The sequence below is a fragment of the Aythya marila genome (assembly GCF_965140915.1).
Source record: "Aythya marila genome assembly, chromosome: 9".
NCBI lineage: Eukaryota > Metazoa > Chordata > Aves > Anseriformes > Anatidae > Aythya > Aythya marila.
In genome coordinates, this window is record NC_139050.1 from 7,976,523 (window position 1) to 8,000,273 (window position 23,751).

The 23,751-nt window shown below is 34.2% G+C and overlaps 1 protein-coding gene across 2 annotated transcripts in view; it reads left to right on the plus strand.

Moving 5' to 3' along the window:
• PIK3CB (phosphatidylinositol-4,5-bisphosphate 3-kinase catalytic subunit beta) overlaps positions 1-23,751 on the plus strand; it is a 76,013-nt gene that overhangs the window by 33,614 nt on the left and 18,648 nt on the right. For both annotated transcript variants that reach the window (XM_082766943.1, XM_082766942.1), the window contains 11 exons: positions 3,329-3,554; positions 5,158-5,381; positions 8,634-8,816; positions 9,060-9,230; positions 10,117-10,194; positions 14,841-15,092; positions 15,572-15,668; positions 16,556-16,686; positions 18,502-18,555; positions 19,545-19,733; positions 22,243-22,364. In XM_082766943.1, coding sequence (XP_082623069.1) covers positions 3,329-3,554; positions 5,158-5,381; positions 8,634-8,816; positions 9,060-9,230; positions 10,117-10,194; positions 14,841-15,092; positions 15,572-15,668; positions 16,556-16,686; positions 18,502-18,555; positions 19,545-19,733; positions 22,243-22,364 — 1,727 coding nt within the window. The remainder of the gene's footprint in view (positions 1-3,328; positions 3,555-5,157; positions 5,382-8,633; positions 8,817-9,059; positions 9,231-10,116; positions 10,195-14,840; positions 15,093-15,571; positions 15,669-16,555; positions 16,687-18,501; positions 18,556-19,544; positions 19,734-22,242; positions 22,365-23,751) is intronic.

A 23,751-nucleotide genomic window follows, 5' to 3' on the forward strand; every position in this document is an offset into this window, starting at 1 on the left:
TTTAACTTCTTACAGAATATTCATAATCTCATGCTTGCATTTGTCTTTTTTTTTTTTTTTTTTTTTTTTTTTTTTTTCCCTGTGAAATATATTGTTAATGGAAAAATAGTGTGAATTTGTTTTACTGACTTGCAGGTTCTTTGCTCTTCCTTTCCTCTCAGCTTTAATTTAGACACATCACTCTTAATTCTTCCTTTAGTACAAATTTCACTTGCAGGATTTTAGGCATAGCATTCCACGGAATTCCTTAATTAAAAATTTATTTTTCTTAAGTGGTATAGTAAATATCTGGTTGCCTTGCATGTAAGAGGTTACTTTTAACCATTTCCTTTGATATGGATTGGAGATTGCTGTTAGGTAATACCATCTAGTAATAAAGTCACAGACTGTTGAAAAAGAGCTTGTTATTAAAGCTTGACATGTGCGAGAATACATGCTTTAAAGCCTTTTAGTAACAGGGTTGTTTTTTTCCTTCAAGTTTAATAAACACGAAGAACTTCTGAACTTAGGCAGGTTAGTAACAGGTGTGTATTATGCACAGAAAATAAAGTTTTGTTTGTTCTGTACCAACTTAGTTTTTTCATTAAAATAATAATAAAAAAATATTGAAAGTAAATTCTTGCAGTTTTCCTCATGAAGAGTTATATTAAGAGTTGAATCACTTTGCTGTTTCCAAGTGAAAACTGCCTCTAGGCTCAGTAAGCATAAATAGAAGGACGGAAATTCAAGTTTCAACATCAAGATTCAGCATGACTAGCTGTGAGAATCAAGCAGGATGCTTTCTAGGGGAAAACATTAGACTTCAGCATCAAAAATAAATGTTAATGGAACATCACTAAATACCACAGAGTGACAGTGAAAATGACACAGAAGTGGCTGTCTCTCTGTTTGTCATGTCAGCAGCACAGAAAACTAGTTCTTTTTCCAGCTTTGTTGTCTTTCCTGCAGTAAATAGTAGTCCTACTACTTAAAGTACTCACAGCTCAACTAGGGGTTGGGTTAAATTAAATTTTCTTTAAAATTGAAGCTTGTAGCTGAAATGGCAAGTAAACTGCTTGGAGAATTTCCTCTAAATTTGTCTTCACAAAAAGCTCCTCTTGTTTTGGATTGTCTTAAAAGCTGACTCTAAAAAATGAGGGAGTACTTCCAAATGAAGCGAAGGAAGTGTGGTATGTAAGGAAATAACCACAGGTTTAAAGAATAATCGACTGACCTTTCACTGGATAGTGGCCAAGTGAGGGTAACTTTGGAGAAAGGTGGTAGGTGACTTACAATAACAAGTAACCTGCTTCTTGAGCATAATGAACTTCTAAAAGAAAATTGAAAAAGATGATTTCTCATTCCAATCCAGTGCCTGGTTAGCAAACATGTTGTCTGTTAATTCCTATTCAGTCTGATGGTGATCACTTCTTGACAGAAATCATTTTCTTTATATTAGTAGTAGCTTCAAGTAATTGATTGTACTCCTGGCTTGAAACTTTCTAGATGCTAAAATATCTTTTTTTAAGCAGCAGACCACTTGGTTTTGTAGAAGAAATGAGAATGTCACTAGGAATTGAAGTGATCTATGTTTTGTGCTATACTCAAATACTTGAAATAATTCCAACTAGAAAAATGACATTGTTGTAGTAAAAGGTTAACCTGGGCAACAACGGCTTAGTTGGTCAAACAATCTGTGAGTAAAATTGTGAAAAAGCTGATGGTAATTGCAACTGATAAAAAAAAATAAATTAATTAAAAAAACACGTATGTAAGTGCCAACAATAAGGGACCTGTCTGGTTTTCTTGTTGTTTGCAACACATCGAACCTTAACATGCTTATAAACAGGTACTGTTGATACTTAGCTGTTTTGCAAAGAAAAGGAGGACTTTGGTAGAAATCACTGAATTTAAAACAAAAATGAAAACATAGCATAATGTCTTAACAGCTTTGTTCCCAGCACATTACTGTGCCAAGCCCTAATTTGGGGACATTTGGATTTATAAACAGAGGATTTGAGAGCAATTATAGGGGATTTGTCTTCTATGAGGAACTGTTAAGATTAAAATAAGTGGGGGAAAAATGAAAAATAGCCATTATTTGAGGGCTGAGGAATTAAAAAAAATATATATCAGTTTCTACAGACACTGTAATTCTACCAGGAACTGTAGTGTGGGTGATGGAGAGTGGCTGCTTTCAGTGGGAGTCTGTTTTGGGAACTTCATCTTTATAAATATTATGATGCTTAAGGGTTATAATAAGTACTAGTATCTGGAAATTGTAGGCAACTCAAACAAAAATGAAACCACAGATCCTTAACTAATGTAACTAGCTACTGGAGGATAACACAGAGGAAATCATAGATTTGGTGTCTTTTGATATCTTTGAAATAGGAATTTTTGTTCTAGGCCAAACAAAGCTTTTGCACAGATAGGCACAGTGTACTGGGATACATTTTTGGAAGGCAGACTTGATTGTATGAATCTCTAAAACATATGCAGGTGTTTTCAGATTGGCAGAAGGAGTTCAGTTCAACTTTTTTTTTTTTAAAGTTTATCAAGAAAGATTTTGTTCGTTATTGATCCTGCAATTCCTGTTTCAAAATCAGTTTTAGAAACAAATCCTTAAAATCTAAACCTTTAAAAGTAGGACAGAAACATTCTCACAGACAAAATTTAATAGTATTTAGGTAAAAGAGAGTTCTGTTTTATTTCCTAATTTAATTTCTGCGAAGAATTTATGATGATTTATATTGGTGTTACTGAAGGTAGAATCTGCTACGTAAGCACTCAGTTCAGTACATTTACTCTGAACTTCTACAGACAACAGGGAATTTCTTATTTAGAAATCAATTCTATAGTGGGAACACAATGACCATACATTATGATAATCACAAAGCTGGGTGCAGCTGGGTGTGTGTGTAAAAATCAGGTATAGATGTGTCTTGAGGAGGGGAGGATCTTTGATAGGAGGTGATGGGAATGGGTGGAGGAGAATGACAGTTTGCTGGTTGGCACCAAAACCATCTGCCTCCAAAATCAATAATGCTCTATTATCCTAGTGAGTGACAGCCACGGTCCTGCAACGTTTTTGGAAATGGGACTTTATAGTGTCAGTCCCAGGATGAGCATCAGAATGAGGGTTAGCGTTGCCCTTCTCATCACCTCACATTACTTGTCCCTGTGTACTTTTAACCTCTGGGATGTTTATGCATACTAGTTACTGCATAAAAATAACCACAAGATAGAAACTAAAACCAAGACAAAGCAAATGTATAATGATATGTAGGGATAAAAATGAACCAAGTTAACAAACATTACTTCTTTTTTTTTCTTTTTTTCCTTCCAGCTGTTATGGAAGCAGGCACATAGCTATCCACTCTTCCATCTCCTTATGGAGATTGACTCTTACATGTTCTCATGTGTGAATCAAACTGCAGTACATGAAGAATTAGAGGATGAAACACGAAGACTTTGTGATGTTAGACCCTTTCTTCCTGTCCTTAAACTAGTAACAAGGAATTGTGATCCAGGAGAAAAGTTGGATTCCAAAATAGGTGTCCTCATAGGCAAAGGTAATTACATTTGCTTTTCATTTTCAAAATTTTTTTTTTTTTTTTTTTTGTAAAAGGGTCTTGTTTGCTAACAATGGAAAAAAATAAAATATTTTCCTTCTCTTTTTGTCCCTGACAAAATTTCCCTTTCTCAAACAAGTATTGATAAAGTTTAAAATAAACTAAACGCTACAGATGAGATGTCTGAAAGTTGGTGAAAGCTACTCTGTATTGCAGTTCAGCACTGTATGGTATTACTACATAAAAGGAGCAAATTTTATCTTATATGGTGGGAGAAAAATTTATAATATTAAGTGATGGAAAGCATAATCCCTGAGAAGTTTTATCATCTAACAAACGGATACACAGAAGGAACTAGAAATTACTATGGGTTTGGTATACATGTTTTCTGAGTCGGTTAACAATGTAATTCTTGGTTTTGCTCTCAATTGTAGTGCTGATTTTCAGCAAACAATGAAAAGCTATTTTTAAAGGTTTTACAGTAACTTGTTCTTGAGGTTATTTCAGAATTTTCAGCTTTTAAATTAGTCTGGTTATACAGTAAAGATTGACAGGGTCATGTGAGGTCGTACCTCTTGTTTTAAGACAATGAACCATTGTTAACTCTTTTATAAAGACTGCAGGTTTTGTTTAGATTTCAGCAGTACGCTGTCTGCCTATTTGTTAAAACCAACAATGGAAACAGTTAGATAGTTTAACCATTCAAGCATATTCTGACAGATGACATGAGATTGATATTTGTTGGTTGCATATTTTGCTTACTGTAGCTGCACAGGATCCTTCTTTCAGCAACCCCTATTCTGCACCTCAGTAGTGAAAAAGTCTTCCAGTCGAAGCTTATAAACTTAGTGTTTCATTCTCAAAAGGTGTTTAGTGCTTTTTGCAATTTGCACAATGTCCTTCGAAGTTTGGGAGAAATGAAAGAAACACTCTTGCAGGTCCTAAACTTCCTGAAGTACTGAAAAACCACAGCTGTGGGGGCTCTCCACTGCGTATTCTTCCTTTATATATTTTGGAAAACAAACTTTATTGGACTTGGGTTGGTTGAATTTTCAGTCCTGTCACTTTTACTTGAGTAGAAGGTTTATTTTAATCACTTGGAAAAATCAAGAATAAATTTATCTATTTGCAGGCCCACTCTTCTTTTTTTGCCTTTTAAACAAAATCTAAAACACGCTATCATCTTTCAGAGGGCAGAGGGGGAAGATGATAGTTCAGAAACACTTCCTCCCATGTGCACTTGTTATGATGCATTTACTGCGCTTTCTTTGCGTTGTCTCTTGTCAGGAGAGACGTTAAACTTCCCAATCTATTTCAAAACCAGGGTGAAGTTGGATTTTCCATTTAATGTTAAGCAAGGCATTGGTTCTTGCTGTTTAAGCAATCATGCCAGGCTGCATGGGAATTGTGGAAATAACTTTGCAAGTCCACTGATGTACAGGAGAATGTACAACCCAACTCACTTTTGAGCACTCATTTTAGATGAAATATCTGAAGAAAACACTTATACAACCTTACTTTAAGATAATAAAGGTTTGGAGAGGGGAGGTGAATAGATAATCTGTACAGGTAGGTACAAATCACTTGGACTGTACTCTTCTAGGTCTTCATGAGTTTGATGCCTTACAAGATCCTGAAGTGAATGACTTCCGAGCTAAAATGCGGAGAATCAGTGAGGAAAAAATTCAGTCACTCGTGGGTCTTTCCTGGATGGACTGGTTAAAGCACACATACCCACCAGAACAGGAACCTGTTATCCCAGAGAACTTCCAAGATAAGCTGTATAGTGGAAATCTTGTAGTGGCCGTTCATTTTGATAACTGCCAGGTAGGAATGGTTATTCATCATGTTTAACGTGCTGTTCTTAATTCCGATCTGAGATAGAATGTGATTGATCATGCAAGAGAAATAGAATATCAGTGGCATGGTTTTTTAATTCAGAAAGCAAATTATTTTAGCAGGTTGACTGACTTTTAAAAGAAAGGGAGGAAGCCAATGGCCAGTCATGAACTGAACTTCTGAAGTCAAATTGTAGTTCTGCTTTTTTGCTTTTAAAGTGATAATATACAGCTTTTACATTGTGTGTTATTTCATGTTCATTTAAAACATAGAACATACTTCCAAGTTGTCACATTTTTTTTTGGCCAACTATTATTGTGTGACTTCACTGGGGATCAGTTGTTTGTCTAGGAGATGCTGATGAATTGGGAGACACAGTATTTAAAACGTTTCTTTATGTGCATGGTTCATTTTTTAACATCTTTAGGGTTAATCTGCTAATTACGTTGAGAAGTAAGTGCAAAAAAAGATTAATTATTATTCCCAAAATGAAAAAATACTGAAACCAAGAGTTACGTTTTTGTTTCTTGTAGTCCAGCTAACAGACCCCATAGCTCAATTTTGAAAGAAAAAACAAATTAGTTTCCTCATAAAACTACTGTACTAAATTGTTTTGATGATGAAGTTCTTCTGACTCTACCTGAGTCTACCAATTCTCATTCACGTTTTTACACTTCTTTTTAATAACAGTGAAGTGTGCGATATATCAGACTATTTTTATTGTCCATTTTGACCTAGTTGGTAGGTACTGACGTTCTAATGATTAAGCTGATTTTATTTGCAAAGCTTTATTATTTCTGATACTGTCTTTATTAATGCTAATAAATAAATAAATAAATAAATCCAAAATAATAAATGATAGCTGACTCCGGAAACACTAAGCACGGAGATGAAGACTACACTTGGTAACCAGTAAGGCTAGCTGATGTTGGGTGCGTAGGTGTTTTTACAAAAACAAACAAAAACCACAAACAACGTAACAAAACCCCTACTACATCTTAGTGGAGGACTTGCAGTTTTGCAGGAAGAACAAGTATATGTATTTGTCAGCTTTTAATGAAAATATTGTGTATATATGCACATGATAATGGTACAAAAGGAGTGCAAAAGTTCATGCTGGTACAAAATGCATTTGCCTGCCACTGTAATAGCCTAGGCTGCTGACATTTCAAATGTTTCAGATGCTTCTGCTGCCAGTTCTGACCTTCAAAGCTATTAGCAGTTCAAATCAGAGCTGTTTTTTAGAGCAGTAAACTCTGTTCCAAACTACTTGCACTGACTACTAAAAATCATCTCAGGAGAATTAAATGGGAAAGTATCGATACTGTTGTGTCCTTTCAGTAGGAACACTGCAGGAAAGAGAGAACAATATAAAACCAATCTAATCAGCTCTGGAGCAAGAGAAAGAAGCTGATCCCCATTTCTGTGATACACATGTAAAGACCTACAAGTTGGAAGAAAAGCAGCTGTCACAGGGCACCAATTTCCTGGGAAGAAAAGGTTTCATTCCTTGTCTACTCACTGTCAATTATGACAGGAGAAGAAAGCCTTCACTGTTTGGCAGAATTTGGAACAGGGGAAGCTGTTGTGAGCCGTGCAGAAACTGAGAAAATAAAAAACGAATTTTGTCTGACTTTACACAGTTAGATTTTTCCATTAGGGCTGCTTGGCTTCTTACAGCTAACCTTCTATATAAAGAAAACACAAGTAATAAGAATGAGAGTCAGGTGACACTTTATTTGTAAATAACTGCTCTTAGCACATTTACGTGTTCATGAATGTGTGCACAAAAAGAATAAAAAGCAAGCACCAGAACTTGATGAAATCAATATTTGCAAACATAATATGGTAGATGAATGGAGAAGACAGATTTCACAGAGGACCTTCATTTATGTTTCTTTAAATGCATGTAAACCTGTCTTTTCCCCTAGTGTTTAAAAAGCAGTAACTTCTTACCTTTACCTTTTTAAAATCAGAAATTGAAAACTAATGATACTATAGTAATACATAAATAGCCTTTAAAAGCTTGATTAGAATTTTGCTTTGGAAATGCAGAGTTTTTCCACATCATATTCAGAATGCTATGGGTATTTGCTGCTATGCCTGTTTTCTGTACTGCCCTCAGATTAGACGGTGTTTCTGTACATAAATCACATTAACAGTTTATTCTGCTTTATTACTTGAAACTTTATTTTTCTTCTGAGTACAGTGATATATAGAGGATAACTAGGTAGTGGCCAAAAAAGAGAAAAAATGACACATCTAATACTGATAAATACCATTAAATTTATACATTACTTTTTTCTCTCATTCACATTCTAAAATGTAAGGTTCTAGATCAACATCCTAATTTAGAAGCCTTTAAATCACTGTTGAATCAGTTATCTTTTTCAATAATTGAGACCAATCCTGTGAATGTGAACTTGTTTTCCAAGAATTTTAAGCATATACATGAGCCGCATGCACATTTGACTTTGAATTGTTCCATGATGCATCAAGTACAACCGACAGTAACTTAGTAGAAATTATAAGATGGGTAGCAATCTAAAATTTATTTTTATGAATTTGAAACAACTCTTTGCAGCTTAATTTAAAGCATGCAAAATCACAAATTGAAAGCCAAAGTGGGCTAAATACAGTAAGTTTAATATTAAGATCAAATTCTTATCAGTAGATGTTACCCAAATGTGCTATTGATTCTGCTTCAGTAAAATCTAAAAATAACACAAAAATCTGAAGTAGTTTGTTCAGATTTGTTTTATTTGAATTTGGATAAAGTCCTGCATTCTTAAAAATACCTACGAGAATAAAATAGTTTGGGAATTGGCTGTCTTGGGAGCTTTTATAGCTCCAGTTGCGCTGAAGATGTCGAGGCTAAAAACAGCCTATTTTAACACTTTACAGTATAGAAAAGTTCAAGTAGATCATTTTTAACTGAGCAATAACACAGAATGCTCAAGTTGGAACAGAGATACATAATGAGAATATTTAACTTTAAGATAGCTTAAAGTTGCACAAATCTGTATCAGTTATATATTTCTTGGAGGCTTGTTTTTAAAGATTTATCCAAATATATCAAACTGTTTTAAAAATTATCTGAATTACTCTATTTCTAATATATTCAGATATTTTTGAAAACTTAAGATTTTATTCATTATGTATGCTACAGTTTAAGCCTTGTACATGTATGTCTGATGGTGATGAGTTTGATATTCAGCATCCCTGTTTGTGTTTTGTTAGGATGTATTTAGTTTTCAGGTGTCTCCTAACATGAATCCCATCAAGTTGAATGAGCTGGCAATCCGAAAACGTTTGACTATCCATGGAAAAGAAGATGAAGACATTGATCCTGCTGATTATGTGCTGCAAGTTAGTGGGAGGCTAGAGTACGTTTTCGGTGATCACCCATTAATTCAGTTTCAGGTACATAAAGCTCTTTCTAACTTAATGTAATGATTAGTTTCTGGAACCTTGGCCAAAATTTCACCATACATCATATGCCATCAGATGGAGAAGCTGTGCTTCCTCCTCATGTCTGCTGCACTTTCCAATTGTAAAATACTTACGCACTATTTCCTTAGTATCTTTGTAATATAATACAGCTTCTTTGATTTAAAAGTTGTTGTAGGAATATTCTGTTAATAACTGTTTTCCATGGTCTTTTAGTATATACGCAACTGTGTGATGAACAGGACTCTTCCTCAGCTGACTCTAGTTGAATGTTGTACCATAAAGAAAATGTGTGAGCAGGAGATGATTGCCATAGAAGCTGCCATAAACCGAAAATCATCCAACCTTCCTCTTCCTCTGCCACCAAAAAAAACAAGAGCAACAACTGTAAGTTGATGTGGAGAGTATGCAGTATCCAAAAGGAAAAGAGAATTGTGGAATATAAATCACAATGCCTGGGATTTCTGCTGTTACTTCTGTTTCCCAGTATATGTCTCCTTGGTCTACTCAGAGCCCCCAGTTGCTTGTCAGAAATAGCAGGCCTTGTGCCTTTTGGGATAATTATTGCATACTCTTGCCTCCTTCTTGCCCTCTTCCACAAAAAGACCCACTGTCCCCTTTTCATTGCTGTTGTTTCTACTTTTAACCACAAGCCAGAAGAGCAGGTAATAATCTGGTACCAGCAACTGGAGAATTTCAGAGATCAGTACTCTGCAGCTTCAACACAATGCGTAGGCTCCAGTAGTTTAGGCAGTGGTGGTCTCTGTTCTTTTGTATTAGCCCATGTGTCTTGCATGCTGTTGCCACTTCAATGACAGCAACTTTTGTCATCATATAAATCTAACTTTTCTTTTAATGTGGTGCTTCCCTTATTGTTAAACATACCATGGCTTTATGGCCCAGTTATAAGTTCTGTACTTCTGTTCTAAAGAAAGTGGCTCTGCTCTTAAATATTTAGGATATACTGAGAGTAAATAACACATTTGAAGGGTTATTATGGATTATCAGCTAATAATATGTAATGAATGTTCTTTTTTCCTCCAGTATCTTCAGCTTAGTGTTTTTTCTCCTTTTCTTTCTTTTTAGAGCATCTGGTATGCTTGTGTAGTTATGATAACAAATTAATTTTTTAGGATTTCAAATTCATATTGAAAAAAAATCTGTATTTTTTAGTTTGTATGTATGGCTTTGCTGAAAATGTTTAGTTCATAAAATAGGTCCAAATATGTTACACTGATCATGAGAAAACTTGCATCTTTGTTTCCCTTCTCAGAGTGTGTGGGATGTTTGCAGCCCTTTCAAGATTACTCTGTTAAAGGGTAATAAACTAAATACAGAAGAAAATGCCAAAGTAAGTAATTACTTCTAGTTTCAAAAGACGTTCTGTTCATAATTTTAATGCTTTTCTATGTTTAGTGAACTCAGAATGAAACCGGTTTAAGTTCAGTGAAAGTGTATTTTCACTTGGTTATATTGGTGCTATTGCTTTAAGATCTTGATTTATTGCTAAAAGTATTGCTTTATTGTCTGAAGTTGGATATGCACATTTGAACATTATTAATAGTTACAGACAGTATGAAATGTGTGTTCATGGGGTACTTGATTATTTTTTTTAAGATGATATCTGTAAGTACTGATACTGGTATGAAATAAGCTTATTCAGACTAAACTGCCATAAACATCTGACAAGCAAAAGTAGATTAAATGCTAAACATTATCCATGGGAACTTAAAGTAATTTCATACTCCAGAATAAATTCTCTGAGTCTAAGCACTGATAGCATGCTTCTGTATGGTCTGTCTTTTATTGTCTAAACATGCTGAGTATACACACACACACACACACACACAAAAGAAAGCTGTAGTAGCACTTCCTGTAAAATGTACATGACTAGGCTACTGACTGTTTTACAGACCACAGGTTGTTAACATGTGGCAGCTTTTTGCACAATTACTTTAAGACCTCAAAAGACACTTGCCTCTGAAATAGAACAGCGTTAATTTCCTTTATTTGGTTTGACAAACAATTATTTGAGTAAGTTCAAGAGAAATTCAATTATCCATTGATGTTTGCTGTTCAGATGCTTTGTTCAAGATACCCAGTGCATTTTTCTTCAAAACTACTGTCACAACCTCCATTTTACTACATAGCTAAATGGACCTTACTTAAATGGACCAGTTTTACTCTATTAGACAGCATGGCTGTGGAAATGGATGTCTACAAAATCAGAAGTTTTCTTTTTCTATATCTAAACCATATTTTAGCTATGTATTAGTATTCTCTTCTTAGCTTTACACTCTGTAGACTCTTAGAGCTTTAAAATAAAAGGGAAAGAGGAGAAGAAGGTGGATTCCACAAGTGATGTAGCTATCATATATATTTACATTTATATATTTTAAATATAGATATGTATATACCACACACGCTTATAAAATACGAGGTTTGATTAGTTTCAATATGCATTTAGAGGAAAAAGAAAATATGTTGAGGAGAAACAATGAAAATTAATAGTTCCTTAGTGTCGATTATTGTGGACGCTATCTAAGGAGTATTTAGCATTTTGAATGCATTGTAGTCTTGAAAACCTAAGTGCTGTGGTTACCAAATGTCATGCATTAATCTTGCAAGCTTGTGCATATTTCTCTGCATTGTCTACCTACGCTGTCGTGGAATTGTTTCACTATTGAGAATGTATTTGTTTTCTAGTTCTGATTCCTTAGAATGTAATGTTTAATTCACTGCTATTATTCCCCTAGTTTCACTGTACTTTGGACTAACTGATATTCACTTTTGCTGAAACCACTAGTTCATAAGTGCAGTGTTTCTAGTGGGGAAACAAAATTTTTGTTAGATGGGGCAGCACTCTGCCAGCGTGAGCTGTGTTGAGTATTTTCACCTAGAGCCCCAGTGACTTCATTCAGCTAACACCCAATTTTCCAAATACATGATGTTTGAAATCGCTTTTTTGTCTTGCTATTTGGCTGCACCATTCTAACACTATTTCATTAGTAAAAATGGAGTGTCAGGGTGACAAGAAAAAAAAATCCAATCCCTTATATTTAATAGGAACGGAAATCATAAAATTATAACTGCTCAAGGGCAGGCAAAACAGCAGTGTGTTCTAGAAATACCCAGGCTGCTATGTTACTATCAAATTTTATTTGATCACTTGAATTTTTCATTTTAAAACATCTTTTTACAATTACAAAATGAAAATAACTTCCCCAGTCAGGGAAGTCTGGTGGCATACAAAGGGATAATATCAGATGTCAAGAAGTCAAAGAACAATATCAAAAACTATGCAAATGTGAGTTTAAAACCCCGGTTTTAAATAAATCAGCTAGATTCTAGAACACTTACTGTTAACTGGTTTTAAAGCACAAGCAGATAATGCACTGAATGTAATCATAGTGCCATAAGATAGCTTTCAATCAGCAAAGGAATTTGGTTGTAAATTCAGTTGAACATATAATAAATCTCCAAATTTTTTAGTAAAGGACTGCCTGGTGACTTTTTTCAAAAACACTGTGAACCAATTTTAATAGGTTCTCTGGCATCAGCCACAGACAGTATTTCCTTTTTGAAGAATATAAGGTTGCAATCTGTAATTAGATTTAGAAAAGAACTGTAAATGTAAACAGGAATTTTGACTGCATGAATATATACATACATACTTATGTATATGGATGCATGCCCACATATAGTCTGTATACATCTTAGATTGTCTGAAGTAAGATTTCTTCAAAGTGTGTTCTCTGTTTCATGGATGTTCATGTAGCTATTCGTAACTTACAGTGGAGAAGCATGCCAAAAATAGGTAAAAGTGGGTTTTATGAGTGTCACTGGGAATCAAGTGAATGTCTTCTAAATTGAATATTTCTTTTAAGTGATTGGGAATAAAATTGGGATTATATGCATACATGTATATGCAAGTCAACTGAATCAGTTTAATAATGAACATTCCTGTAGCTCCTGTGTCATGGAGGAGTGTAACTTACTACAGTGTCCTCCAAGACCTAATACCTCTGCCTATGCTATGACAGCAACCTCCTGATGGGTGATAGTAATTTAAATTACTTTTATCCAAAAATTATACCGAATTATGAACATCTCCCACTTTCTCTGAGAGTGCTCAGAAATAACGATAGCTTAAAGTGAATGTTAGGAAGGCTGTTTAAGGAACATAAGGAACCTGAAAAACCAATTTACCTTTTACTCCTCTAGGTGTAACGTTGATAACTTCTTCTTGAAGGTGACCAAAGGACTATAGACTGTTTCTTCTTCACTGCCTATCTTTCTCCATTGATAATTTCGAAGGTCACCTAAAAGAAGTTGACATATTTCTTACTTTGTCATTTTGGCAACAAAAAATGAAGACCTCCTTGTCATTCTTACTGAAACTATCCAAGAGTATGGAAACTTGGAAACATGCAGTTTTCTTTGTACATATGTTAATAAACAGAAATGCAGGAATTAGCTGCATCTTAGCATTGACCTAAAATGTGTTTAATTTCAGTGCCAATAACTCCATCTTTTTCTCTTTTCTCACTTCGCCTTTCCCGTTCCTTGTTTTTATAGTTCAAGCTAGCTGGTCTTGTTGGTTTCTGGGTGCTAAAGACAAAATAGAATTCCTGGGAATTATGTACGTTATTATTACCATTCAGGTGATTTCTGATGTCAGTCATCAGTATCCCTCCATATGTGTCTATAAACAGTTTAAATCAAAAATAATTTTTTCCTTAAGTTGGAAAACCCCCAAACTTTTCTCTTAGAAGTACAAATTGGTTTTAGCTGGAGATTAGAATTTAGATTTGCACAAATAGTCTTACCTTTTTCATCCTGTTGTTATTGTTGTTGCTTGTTTCCTATGCTTTCTTTCAGTGTTAAGTATGTTAAAAGCATTTATATATTAATTTATTGCATTTATGTCAATGTTACTTGAACAGCATATTTTGATTTGGCTATCAAAATGCAATTTTTCTATCTATATCAACTGTCAGATGGGAAGTGACTAATCTTTTGTGTAATTCATTGTTACTTCTGCTATTGAATTATGTTTGATTTGCCACTAAATTATTCTACTCCAATTATGTGTGACTCACCTTTGTTTTTAAAAAATAGATATAAAATCTCTTCTGTAGCTGCTTGTTCCAGCTTCTCTAAAATCTGGACTTTGTTTTTTCAAGTTATCTCTGTTGTTACCATGTTTTAAAACATCCTCAGAGCAAGAATAATTAAATGTATTTTGAGGTAGACTCCAGTATTTTTGTTTTTCTAAAATATTTTGGTGAGAATACACAGGAATGGGAAAAGGAAAGGTCCTTATGAGGATGCATAGCTAATTCAACGACGAAACAAAAAAAAGTTACTATTTCAGCACGTGAACTATTTATAATTTCTGTTCTCTAGACGAAATCAATATAGAAGCAATTTAATATTGATTTAGGCATGGAATATTTTCTGGAGGAAATAAGTCGTGAAAAGCCAGGTGTTATTTTTTATGCCTGTTGTTGAGTAAGTTGAAAAGTATCTCAGAACAAAGATTTTTTTTTTTTGGGGGGGGGGTTATTTTCAGCAGAGGTAATTTCTATGGAAAGAATTTTCTATAAAAATATGGAAAATTCCTATAGAAAAAATGCCATGACAGTTCTTATTTTCCATAGTATCTTACTCCTTGTCACGTGTACAAAGAAGCATCTGTTAAATAGTGTGCTGGCTGTTTCCGTTGTCATTAATAGAGGCAATCTTCTAATTTTAGTTTGTACAAGTAATTTCTTCTTCCATGACATGGTGGCCAGGAACATGAATAGCAAAGAAGAAAGAATTTGTTCTCAGTAACTGCTTGTTTAACTTTAAAATCTCAAAATTATCATTTGTTTTCAAGTTAGAAATATTGAATAAACGTATATATGTATGCTCTGTGTCGTATTCTGTGCAGAAATCTGTAGGCTTCATGGCAAGTTGTAATATTTTTTTTCTCTCATTTCTTTATTGCAGGTTCATGTTAGGGCTGGTATATTCCATGGTACAGAGCTCCTTTGTAAAACAGTTGTAAGCACAGAAATATCTGGGAGAAGTGACCACATTTGGAATGAAGTACTGGAGTTTGAAATAAATGTCTGTGATCTACCAAGAATGGCAAGGCTCTGTTTTGCAGTTTATGCTGTGATGGATAAGATGAAAACTAAAAAGTCAACTAAGGCAATGAATCCCTCCAAATACCAAACCATTAGGAAAGCAGGAAAAGTGGTATGTCTATTTTTTTTTATTTTTTTTTCCCTGTGTGTACCTCTGAATTATATTTCACTGAATATTGAAAAATCTTTCATTGTCTTCACTTCAGTGTTCAAGAATACAAGATGAAAAAAATATATGTATTTAAGAATTATATGTATGAAAAATCCCATGTTGCTATGAAAAAACACCTTTTCTTTCTTCTTGGACGCTGAAAAAGGCATCAACATTTTGGTTATAAGCAAGTTGGCAAATGGCTGCTTAACAAATTATATTTTGAAAAGTTAGTTTTGTTCTAACTCATAGAACTTGAGAAGTTACGATGAGGAAAAAAATGAGCATCTTGGCTCACATTCAGGGAAATGTATTTTTTTTATGTTGGCGGAGTGGCTTCCTTAAAAATTAATTCTTATTAATTAATGTTTTATTAATAGTAATTCTTATTAATATTAAAATGATTCTTGATCCCATGTAATTTTTTTTTCTTTTAACAGCACTATCCTGTAGCCTGGGTAAATACCATGGTATTTGATTATAAAGGACAACTGAAGAATGGAGAATTTGTACTGCACAGTTGGTCATCATTTCCTGGTAAAGTTTAACTTCTGTTTGAGACATTTGAGACTAAAGAAGACCAGTATCAAATAGTAGAATATTTACTACATGCATGTCCAGATCTCTTGTCATCATCTCTTTGCTACGCACATTTTTTTACGTGGATAAATATGTAAAGTCTTAATGTCTTTCATAAAAGTCCTGTTTATCAGGAAAGAGGAAAGATGAGAGCCTGCTTGAAAATAGTATTCGCAGTGTTTTATTATGGAAAGAAAATCTCATGAAAATAGAGATCCATGTTTATATCTGTTATTTGTTGTTTTTTTTAAAATGCATTTTAGGTTTCATTTTGTTCCTTGTGCTATGTATATTAAACTAAACAGGGTCGGTATATTGTATACGACAATATTGGAGTTGGCAAAAAAAAAGTGAATTAGAACTTGGTTTTTAAGGCTTCCTTCTAAATTATTTGGATTGATTAGGACAACAGTCTGAAATCTACAAGTCACTCTTAATTTAATCCTGAGAAATACTGCATCAACCTGGCTCTATTGCTGGAAAAAAAAGTGGCTTAAAACTTCTTACTCTTTTCCATACTATTTGATATAGAGGTAGTCAATATAGAGGTTTACAGAGACTGATCTTGGGACTGCAGTTAGGGATTTGGCTCAGATAGCAGTATCTTAGCTTCCCTTGATGTTATGATTCTTTTGGAAAGGGAAAATCATTTTTTTCACTGGTGATAATCCAACATTGTGTATACCAGAAATGCAGTGCATTGTAGAAGTGCTATGCAGCAAAATATGTCTCTGTTTACTGTGTAGAGTAAGCAATTTCTGAAAGGCAATGACTCAAAAATATTTATTTATTTATTTTAATAGATGCCTGGCCTGTAGTATTAATTATTCTGTCTAATATTTTAGATGAACTTGAAGAAATGTTAAATCCAATGGGAACTGTCCAGACTAACCCTTACATTGAAAATGCAACAGCTTTGCACATTAAATTTCAAGAATATTCAAAACATCCTATTAATTACCCTCCCTTTGATAAGGTAAGGTGTGACAGATCAGTCATGAATGCTTGTATGTAAATAACTATTTCTTCCTTACTTTCAGCTCTGCTTTTTCCACTGAATTCCCCGCTTCCTGCAGTTGTTTGAACTTGGGCTACATAATACTGCCCTCTGTTGGTGCAATACATGTTCTTGTAATAAAACAGGATTGAACGTACTGTAAGAGCTAAAACAGTGCTGACTAATTGCCTTCTTCGTTTTGGTTTGCCAATTTACTCTTCACGCAGGCCTTTTTATTTCTCAGTTTTGTAACTGCTTTATTTGTAACACTTTATGGTTCATTTTGCTCATAGCACTAGCTTTTTTCTTTAGAAAATAAATACTCTATGCTGTTTTCTTCTAAATACAGAAGTGGAATGTGAAAGCATTTCTTAACACTTGTTTGTTCTAGTTGCTTTGTACCTGAGGTACCAAGGATGTTAAAGTGTTGAGGTGAACACAGACAAAAGTTTTTACAAAGTTATTTTATTTGTTGACCTTAAGGTAATGTCTGATGGCCCTAACTATCCATTGTAACTTTCATTTGGCTGCCTCTTGAACCTTACCTGAACTTACCTGAAAAATCTTGTATATCAAAGTAAAATCCCAGAGTGCTTTTATAAAGTGATTGCAGAGCTGGTAACAAAACATTCACTGAAAATTTTCACATTTGAGGAACTGCTACAAAATGTGCTCTGTTCTGCTCCTTTCCTTTTTTTTTTTTTTTTTTTTTTTTTTCCTCCCAGTAGCTTTTGCTTCTTTTAATTCCCTAGAGTTAAGAAACTGTTAAGCAATAAACTCTAGCATCACTGGGAAAATCAGAGCACTAAACTACCCGATTCATTCAATTTCTGTGGGTATACTGAGATTTCTCCCTTGGAAAAGAGGGCAAGATACCCAGTCTCAGATTCTCTTGGTGTAAGGTGCAGTTAAATCAGGAGCAACATTGCAGCTGCTTGAATTATGTCATCTGAGAATCTGCTTTTCAGAGTTGTCTAGAGGAGACTTGCTTGGCGTATGGCTGCTTTTAATTTTCCCCGTGTTTCTTCTTGTTTCTGCCAAGATAATAGAGAATCAGATACCAAATCTTTATTTAAAGAAACATGATGTCTAAAAATAGATGAATCTTTGGATCATAGCATCAATCCATTTGCAGTGAACAGCTGTATTGGGGCTGAGTGAGCAGAAGTGCTGTAACAACTCAGAAGAAAGCTGTTGTCTAATGCAGGAGTCACGTGTTGGGCTGAGTAATGATCTGTGCTGCTGCCCCACCAGTGAGGGGCTTTCAATTCAGTTGAACCAAGATGAACTTGCAGAAACTTTCAAAGTTTATTTGCAAGTAGAGTAAAACTCTAAGAAGCACAGGGGGGCAAGCATCAAACAGGATTAGGACATTGAACTTTCCTTCACTTAAGTTTTTGCACAGTTTTGCACGTGAGTGGGCTTTGCAGCCAAGTAGCAGATATGACATTAATAAGCATTTCATACAGAGGAACTTAATACCTGCAATGGCAAGAACAGGTATGTGTGCCTTGTTAAGGATTTTACCTGCTGGACATTTGGTCTCTGATTACTGAGTCTTTTGTGGTTTCCCATATTGCCTGATTAAAACTGATGTAAGTCTTCTCCCTCTTTACCCAATTTTAGATGGAGCAATACTTTCTCCATTCTATACAACTGTATATACAACTTAATAGTGTTCTAATTATTTAAAAGATAGCGAAATTTCCTTATTTGCTTCATTTTTGTACTTATTCTTTCAATGCAGTCAGATCTGCATTTAAATCTAATGTATTTAAAAACATCTTTTTGCAGATACTTGAAAAGGCAGCTGAGATTGCAAGAAGCAGTGACAATGCTGCAATGGCGGTAAGCATCTACTAAAGGCAATATTTTAAAATTTAAATAAGTTGTATGTACAACAGATGCATAAATATACATTTTTGTCAGGTGGAAAACCTGTACAGAACGTTGTTTTAACGATAGCTGTTTTTCTGTTATCACTCCCGATTTTACTACCATCTTTTTCAACTTTCATTTTCCATTAATGTAAAGACCTTTGGCCAACCTCTTAAAATTACTCTGACACTTCCTTTACCTTTGTGAAGATAAAGGTGGCTTTGGTATTAAAAGCTTGTCTTTTTTTTTTTTTTCTTGAGAATATTATCTTGAAACTAATTTACTCCTTTCAGCTGCTACATCCTTACTCAGATGCAGCAGTTTTTCATCTCATTAATTTATGGAATTCTGTTGTTGCTGATATTATTCCTTTAATTTCTGCCCTAGGAGCTTGCATGAGAGTATAAGAGGATAGAGGTAGTAACTGAGCCAGTGTGAAGACTCATTCATACAAATGTTATGTTCATGTTTCAGAGAGATGAAACAGAGAGAAATGTCTGGAAAAGACAAGTCTGGATTAGAAGACAAAAAATATCTCTTTGTACACTTAGCAACCGTACTTCCCTTTGGTTATTGTTGGAAAAGTGTCTTTTGGCGTAAAAATTTAAAAGCATTATTTATATATCAATAAAATTTGCTCATTTGAAATATGAAAGGAAAAAGCATGTGTATGTATCCTGAACAAGAGTTTTCCCCATTGGAGTTGGAAAATAGAAATATTGCCACCTAGTGTCATTAATTTTGAAGTTATCATTCAGAAACTTCTGTACACTGCATTTTTGAATAACTGTACTAGTTGCAGTTCTTAGAACTAGCTTCAGAAATCTGAAAGAAAGGTGTAATCGTTGTTCCCCTGTATTTCATGACTTCTATCTGATATTCTGCCTGGTATAGCATTTGTGCTAAAAATAAGAATCTTACTGAATATATCAAAACATTATACTTCTCTCATTTTCTAGGGTCGAGGTGGTAAGAAGTTTTTTGTTGTGCTAAAAGAAATAATGGAAAGAGATCCTTTATCTCAGCTCTGTGAAAATGAAATGGATCTTATTTGGACTTTGCGATATGACTGTCGTGAAAATTTTCCACAATCATTGCCAAAACTGCTGCTGTCCTTAAAATGGAACAAACTTGAAGATGTTGCTCAGGTAAGGGAAAAGGCAAAGATGGGGTGGAAAAATTCAGCAGTCAAATCATTAGTAAATAGTTTTTGTTTTGTTTTTTCCTCAAGTGTAGAAATTGTTGAAATGGTACAATGAACTTTGGTTTATACAACTAAGATGAACTTTCTGATCTTCCTGTTCTTTTTTTGTAGCTCAAATGTAGTAAATTTTCTTAGAAATGGAGTATTATGTTTGATTTTTAAACCATCTTTAAGCTATTAGTTCAGTGGTCCATGAATTTTTGTACAGTGGATCAAAGCAGCTTTCTTGTGTTATTTATCACATAGATTTCATCCAAGCTCTCGTTGTATTGCAATATTTTAGTAGAATAGTTGCACTGAATGTATTCTGTTTTCCTTATGTTTCCATCACCTCCTCACTCAGCAGAGTAGTGGGATGGCAGAACTGTCTGACAGGATTCACAGACAGTATTTATTCTCAAAATGGAAATTAGACATTATTAATTGGACACCTTGCTGAAGTGGCACTAACTAGAGAAAGGCTAGTTAATTTTTAAATATTTGAAGTGACTGGAAGAAAAATACTGACCTTTCTGTAATTGTGTTGTCTCTTATAGGAAACTTGTTTTGTTAGGGAAGAAGTTGTGGTTGGTTCATTGGGGGAGCAGAACTGATACAGCAAGGCCAGTCAGACTCGAGCTTTCTCTAAACCTTTAGATCATTGCTGAGAATTCAATGTTTGTCATTTTCTCACAGCTTGTCAGGAGTTTCAAACCATGTGTGAGGAGAATTATGCAGTAATTCATGTGTGTAGCATTTTAATGTTTGATATTGTAGAGAACTTTTAAAAGTTCTGAAACATATGAAATATAAAAGTTCTTTAAAAATCAGATGCATTTGGAAGCTCTTCAGAGCTACCTCGCTGCTGTCTAACCAGATGAGGGCGTTTCATAATCCAAGTTTTACTCCAAATGCAACGAGCATTTCTGATGTCCCTTGACCTGCCCTTTTGAGCCAGTTGCAATGCACCTGGGATATGGAGCTGGCTGGAATGTGCTTCTCTTAATAAAAGTTCCGAGGAAGAATGTAAACAGAGCAGTGCATATTTGGTGAATTTTCTTGCTTGTGTCATAGGCCAGTTAGATCCCAATTCCTCTAGGTCACATCAGTTAACATTTTCTCATTTTATTAACCTCTGAAATTATTTCAAAAATTGAGTACTGCTGCAGTCAAAGTTAGGAGGTCTGTATCTTGAAATGTAATTCACAGTGAATGTATGTACTGCCGACCACGGCTTTCAAAATTCATTGCCTGATTCTGAAGCAAGTAATGCCACGTACACTTGTCTTTTCAGAATGTAACTCAGATTCTTCATTCATTTTGATCATTCATTATTAACAAAACATTTCTGTGTTTGTATGGGTTCTGCACCTGATTTAAAGTAGGTTGTCTAGAAATTCTGATACATTTGTTTTGAAGTTTCTTATTGTGTGTCTGGCAGGCATAGCTGCTGTTTGCATTTTCAACATCTGCTTTTATGGTATTAAGTGTCTGCTCAGTGTTAGTATTTGAGAATTTCAGTTCAAGTATTCATGATATGGAAGTGTTGATGGCTGTAGTGCTTCTTGATATAAAGACTGGTGGTGTTTGACCCTCATGGGCTAAGGACTGAATAGAAATTTTTATCATGACTTATGGCTTCTTAGCATAGAAAAGAAAAAGTGTACGCTCTATATTGTATTTACACGTTCAGACTTATTTTGACTAATAGTGTCCTCTTTTAGTCTTAAATATATATATATATATATATATATATATATATATATATATTATTAAAACATATCCTTGGTGGGTAGCCTCATTAAAATGCAATAAGTTTATTTTATGCAACCTCTAGATGTTTTTTCTTCTTAGTAGTTCAAAATAAGAGACTAGTTTTTCTTCAACTTTTTCTAGCACATCATTGTCTTTGGGATTTGGGGTTTTAATTATTATTATCTAATTATTAATATCTATCTGAATCATCCTTTCTGCATTTAAGGCCATTACTATGTATATGTAAGAAAATGCTTCATTGGTTGAGATGGATAAATATTTTTGGTAAAGATCTCTCTTAACAAAAATGATCTTAAAACCTTTATTAAGAGAAAACTTGTATTTTTACCAGAATGTTTACATATTTATGAGTGTTAATAAAACATTCTCTAAATTTTACTGAAACTCAGTTTCTAAAATTCACATCTGGCATTACCTAACTATTGTTTACTGTGCATCTTGTCTATGTGTGAAGAAACAGATTTTTTGAGTAAACGTGAATGAGGCCTACTGCCAAAAAATCATCAGGATAATTTTAAAGGTTGTTAAACTCAACCAGAAGTGGGACCATTTTCCCACTTTCTTTTTTTTTTTAATTCAGTCAGACCAGTCTGTTTCTCTCCTTCTGTTAGTATGAATGCTTTCATGAGCAGTTATATCCATCTGTTTTCTTAAATAGTTACTTTACCTGTAACCTGATAGTCTTCTTTTTAAAACAGCTTCAGGCTCTCCTTCAGATATGGCCCAAGCTGCTGCCTAGAGAAGCATTAGAATTGTTGGATTTCAATTATCCAGACCAGTACGTGAGAGAATATGCAGTGGGATGTTTAAAGCAAATGAGGTGAGTATATCATATTAGTGCAGCATACAAGGTTTTCTCGAGGGGAAGAAACTTAATTTTGTATGTCTACAGGAAAAAAGAACCCCAAGAGGAAAGATTTAAATGGACTGTCTGCTGTGAATAATGACCACATTAAGCAGTCTTTCTGGATACACAAATTGGAAGCCACGTAAAACCCCTTTACTCTGACATCTTATATTCAAAGATTATTATTTTCCACGCTGCTAAGAAAAAAATGGTTTACATTTGTCCCAGAGAGTTGTATTCACTCCTTCCTTGGACAAAGGGAGAACCAGATATTGTGAGAACTTCTTGTAAATACTTGATTATTATACCATTTTGACTTTGCATCATTAAGAAATGCTATCCATCTACTCTGTCATTTTGTCAAGTATTTGCTGTATCATTTAATAGAAACATAAGCTTTAGCATACAATTAAAAAACCTAAAAAATTACTAGTTTGTTCAATCTCGATAGTAGCCTGTACTATCTGTGGTTCTTCCTTTATCACACATAATTTTGCCCTTCAGTGTAACGTAGGGCATGCGTTGTTTAACATTATCATTTGCAGCATTACTGCATTTCCTGTCCTTGAATTCTAAAGTCTCTGTGGTAGATAGTTAAATGATTTTTTTTTAATGGTCAAGGCTATACATTTGGAAAAAAATAATATTTTGACTTCTTTCAAATAAACAAGAATTTTAGCTGCTGGGCTATCCAAATAATACAGAATTTGTACATCTGGAATTATTTCTAGTACTCTTAGTTCTGGTTCTGAAGCAAAATTATGTTCAGCTGGGTATCAGAAATCAGTTTCCACCTTATTTAAAAAGGCAGCTGGTAAAAAACAAACAAACAAACAAAAAAAACCACTCTAACCTAAAGGTGATACTATTAGCTGAAATAAAAAGGTAGACAAAAATAAATACAATGCAGTGTGATTGAATATTTTGACCAAGTTACTGAAGGGTTTCAGAGTAAGATAAAGAGAACAAAAGAGTCCAGTATTTGCATCTCTGAAATCCTTCCGTGATGTGCAGAAGGTTCCTGTTTCATCCTAGGCAGACAATCTGAATTCTTCAGGCCATTTATAAAAGGAAAAATACTTGAATGTAAAAAGTCAGGGAAAGTTCAGATTTGTTCTGGAGTAACATAACTGTCAAGTGTTAAGAGGTTTGTTTTGGCTTTTTTTTTTTTTTTTTTTTTGTGGGAGGGGGTAGGTACAAGCCTTTGTAGAACATTATTGGAATTACTTTTATTTTGTCAGTATTACTTACAGTAGTTAACTAACGTAGAAGCTTTTAAAAATCTTGTTTATGAACTGTCACTATATACTTAAATTTGCCTTTCTGAAATATAAGTACTTTGGGCATTGCTTGGTGTCTG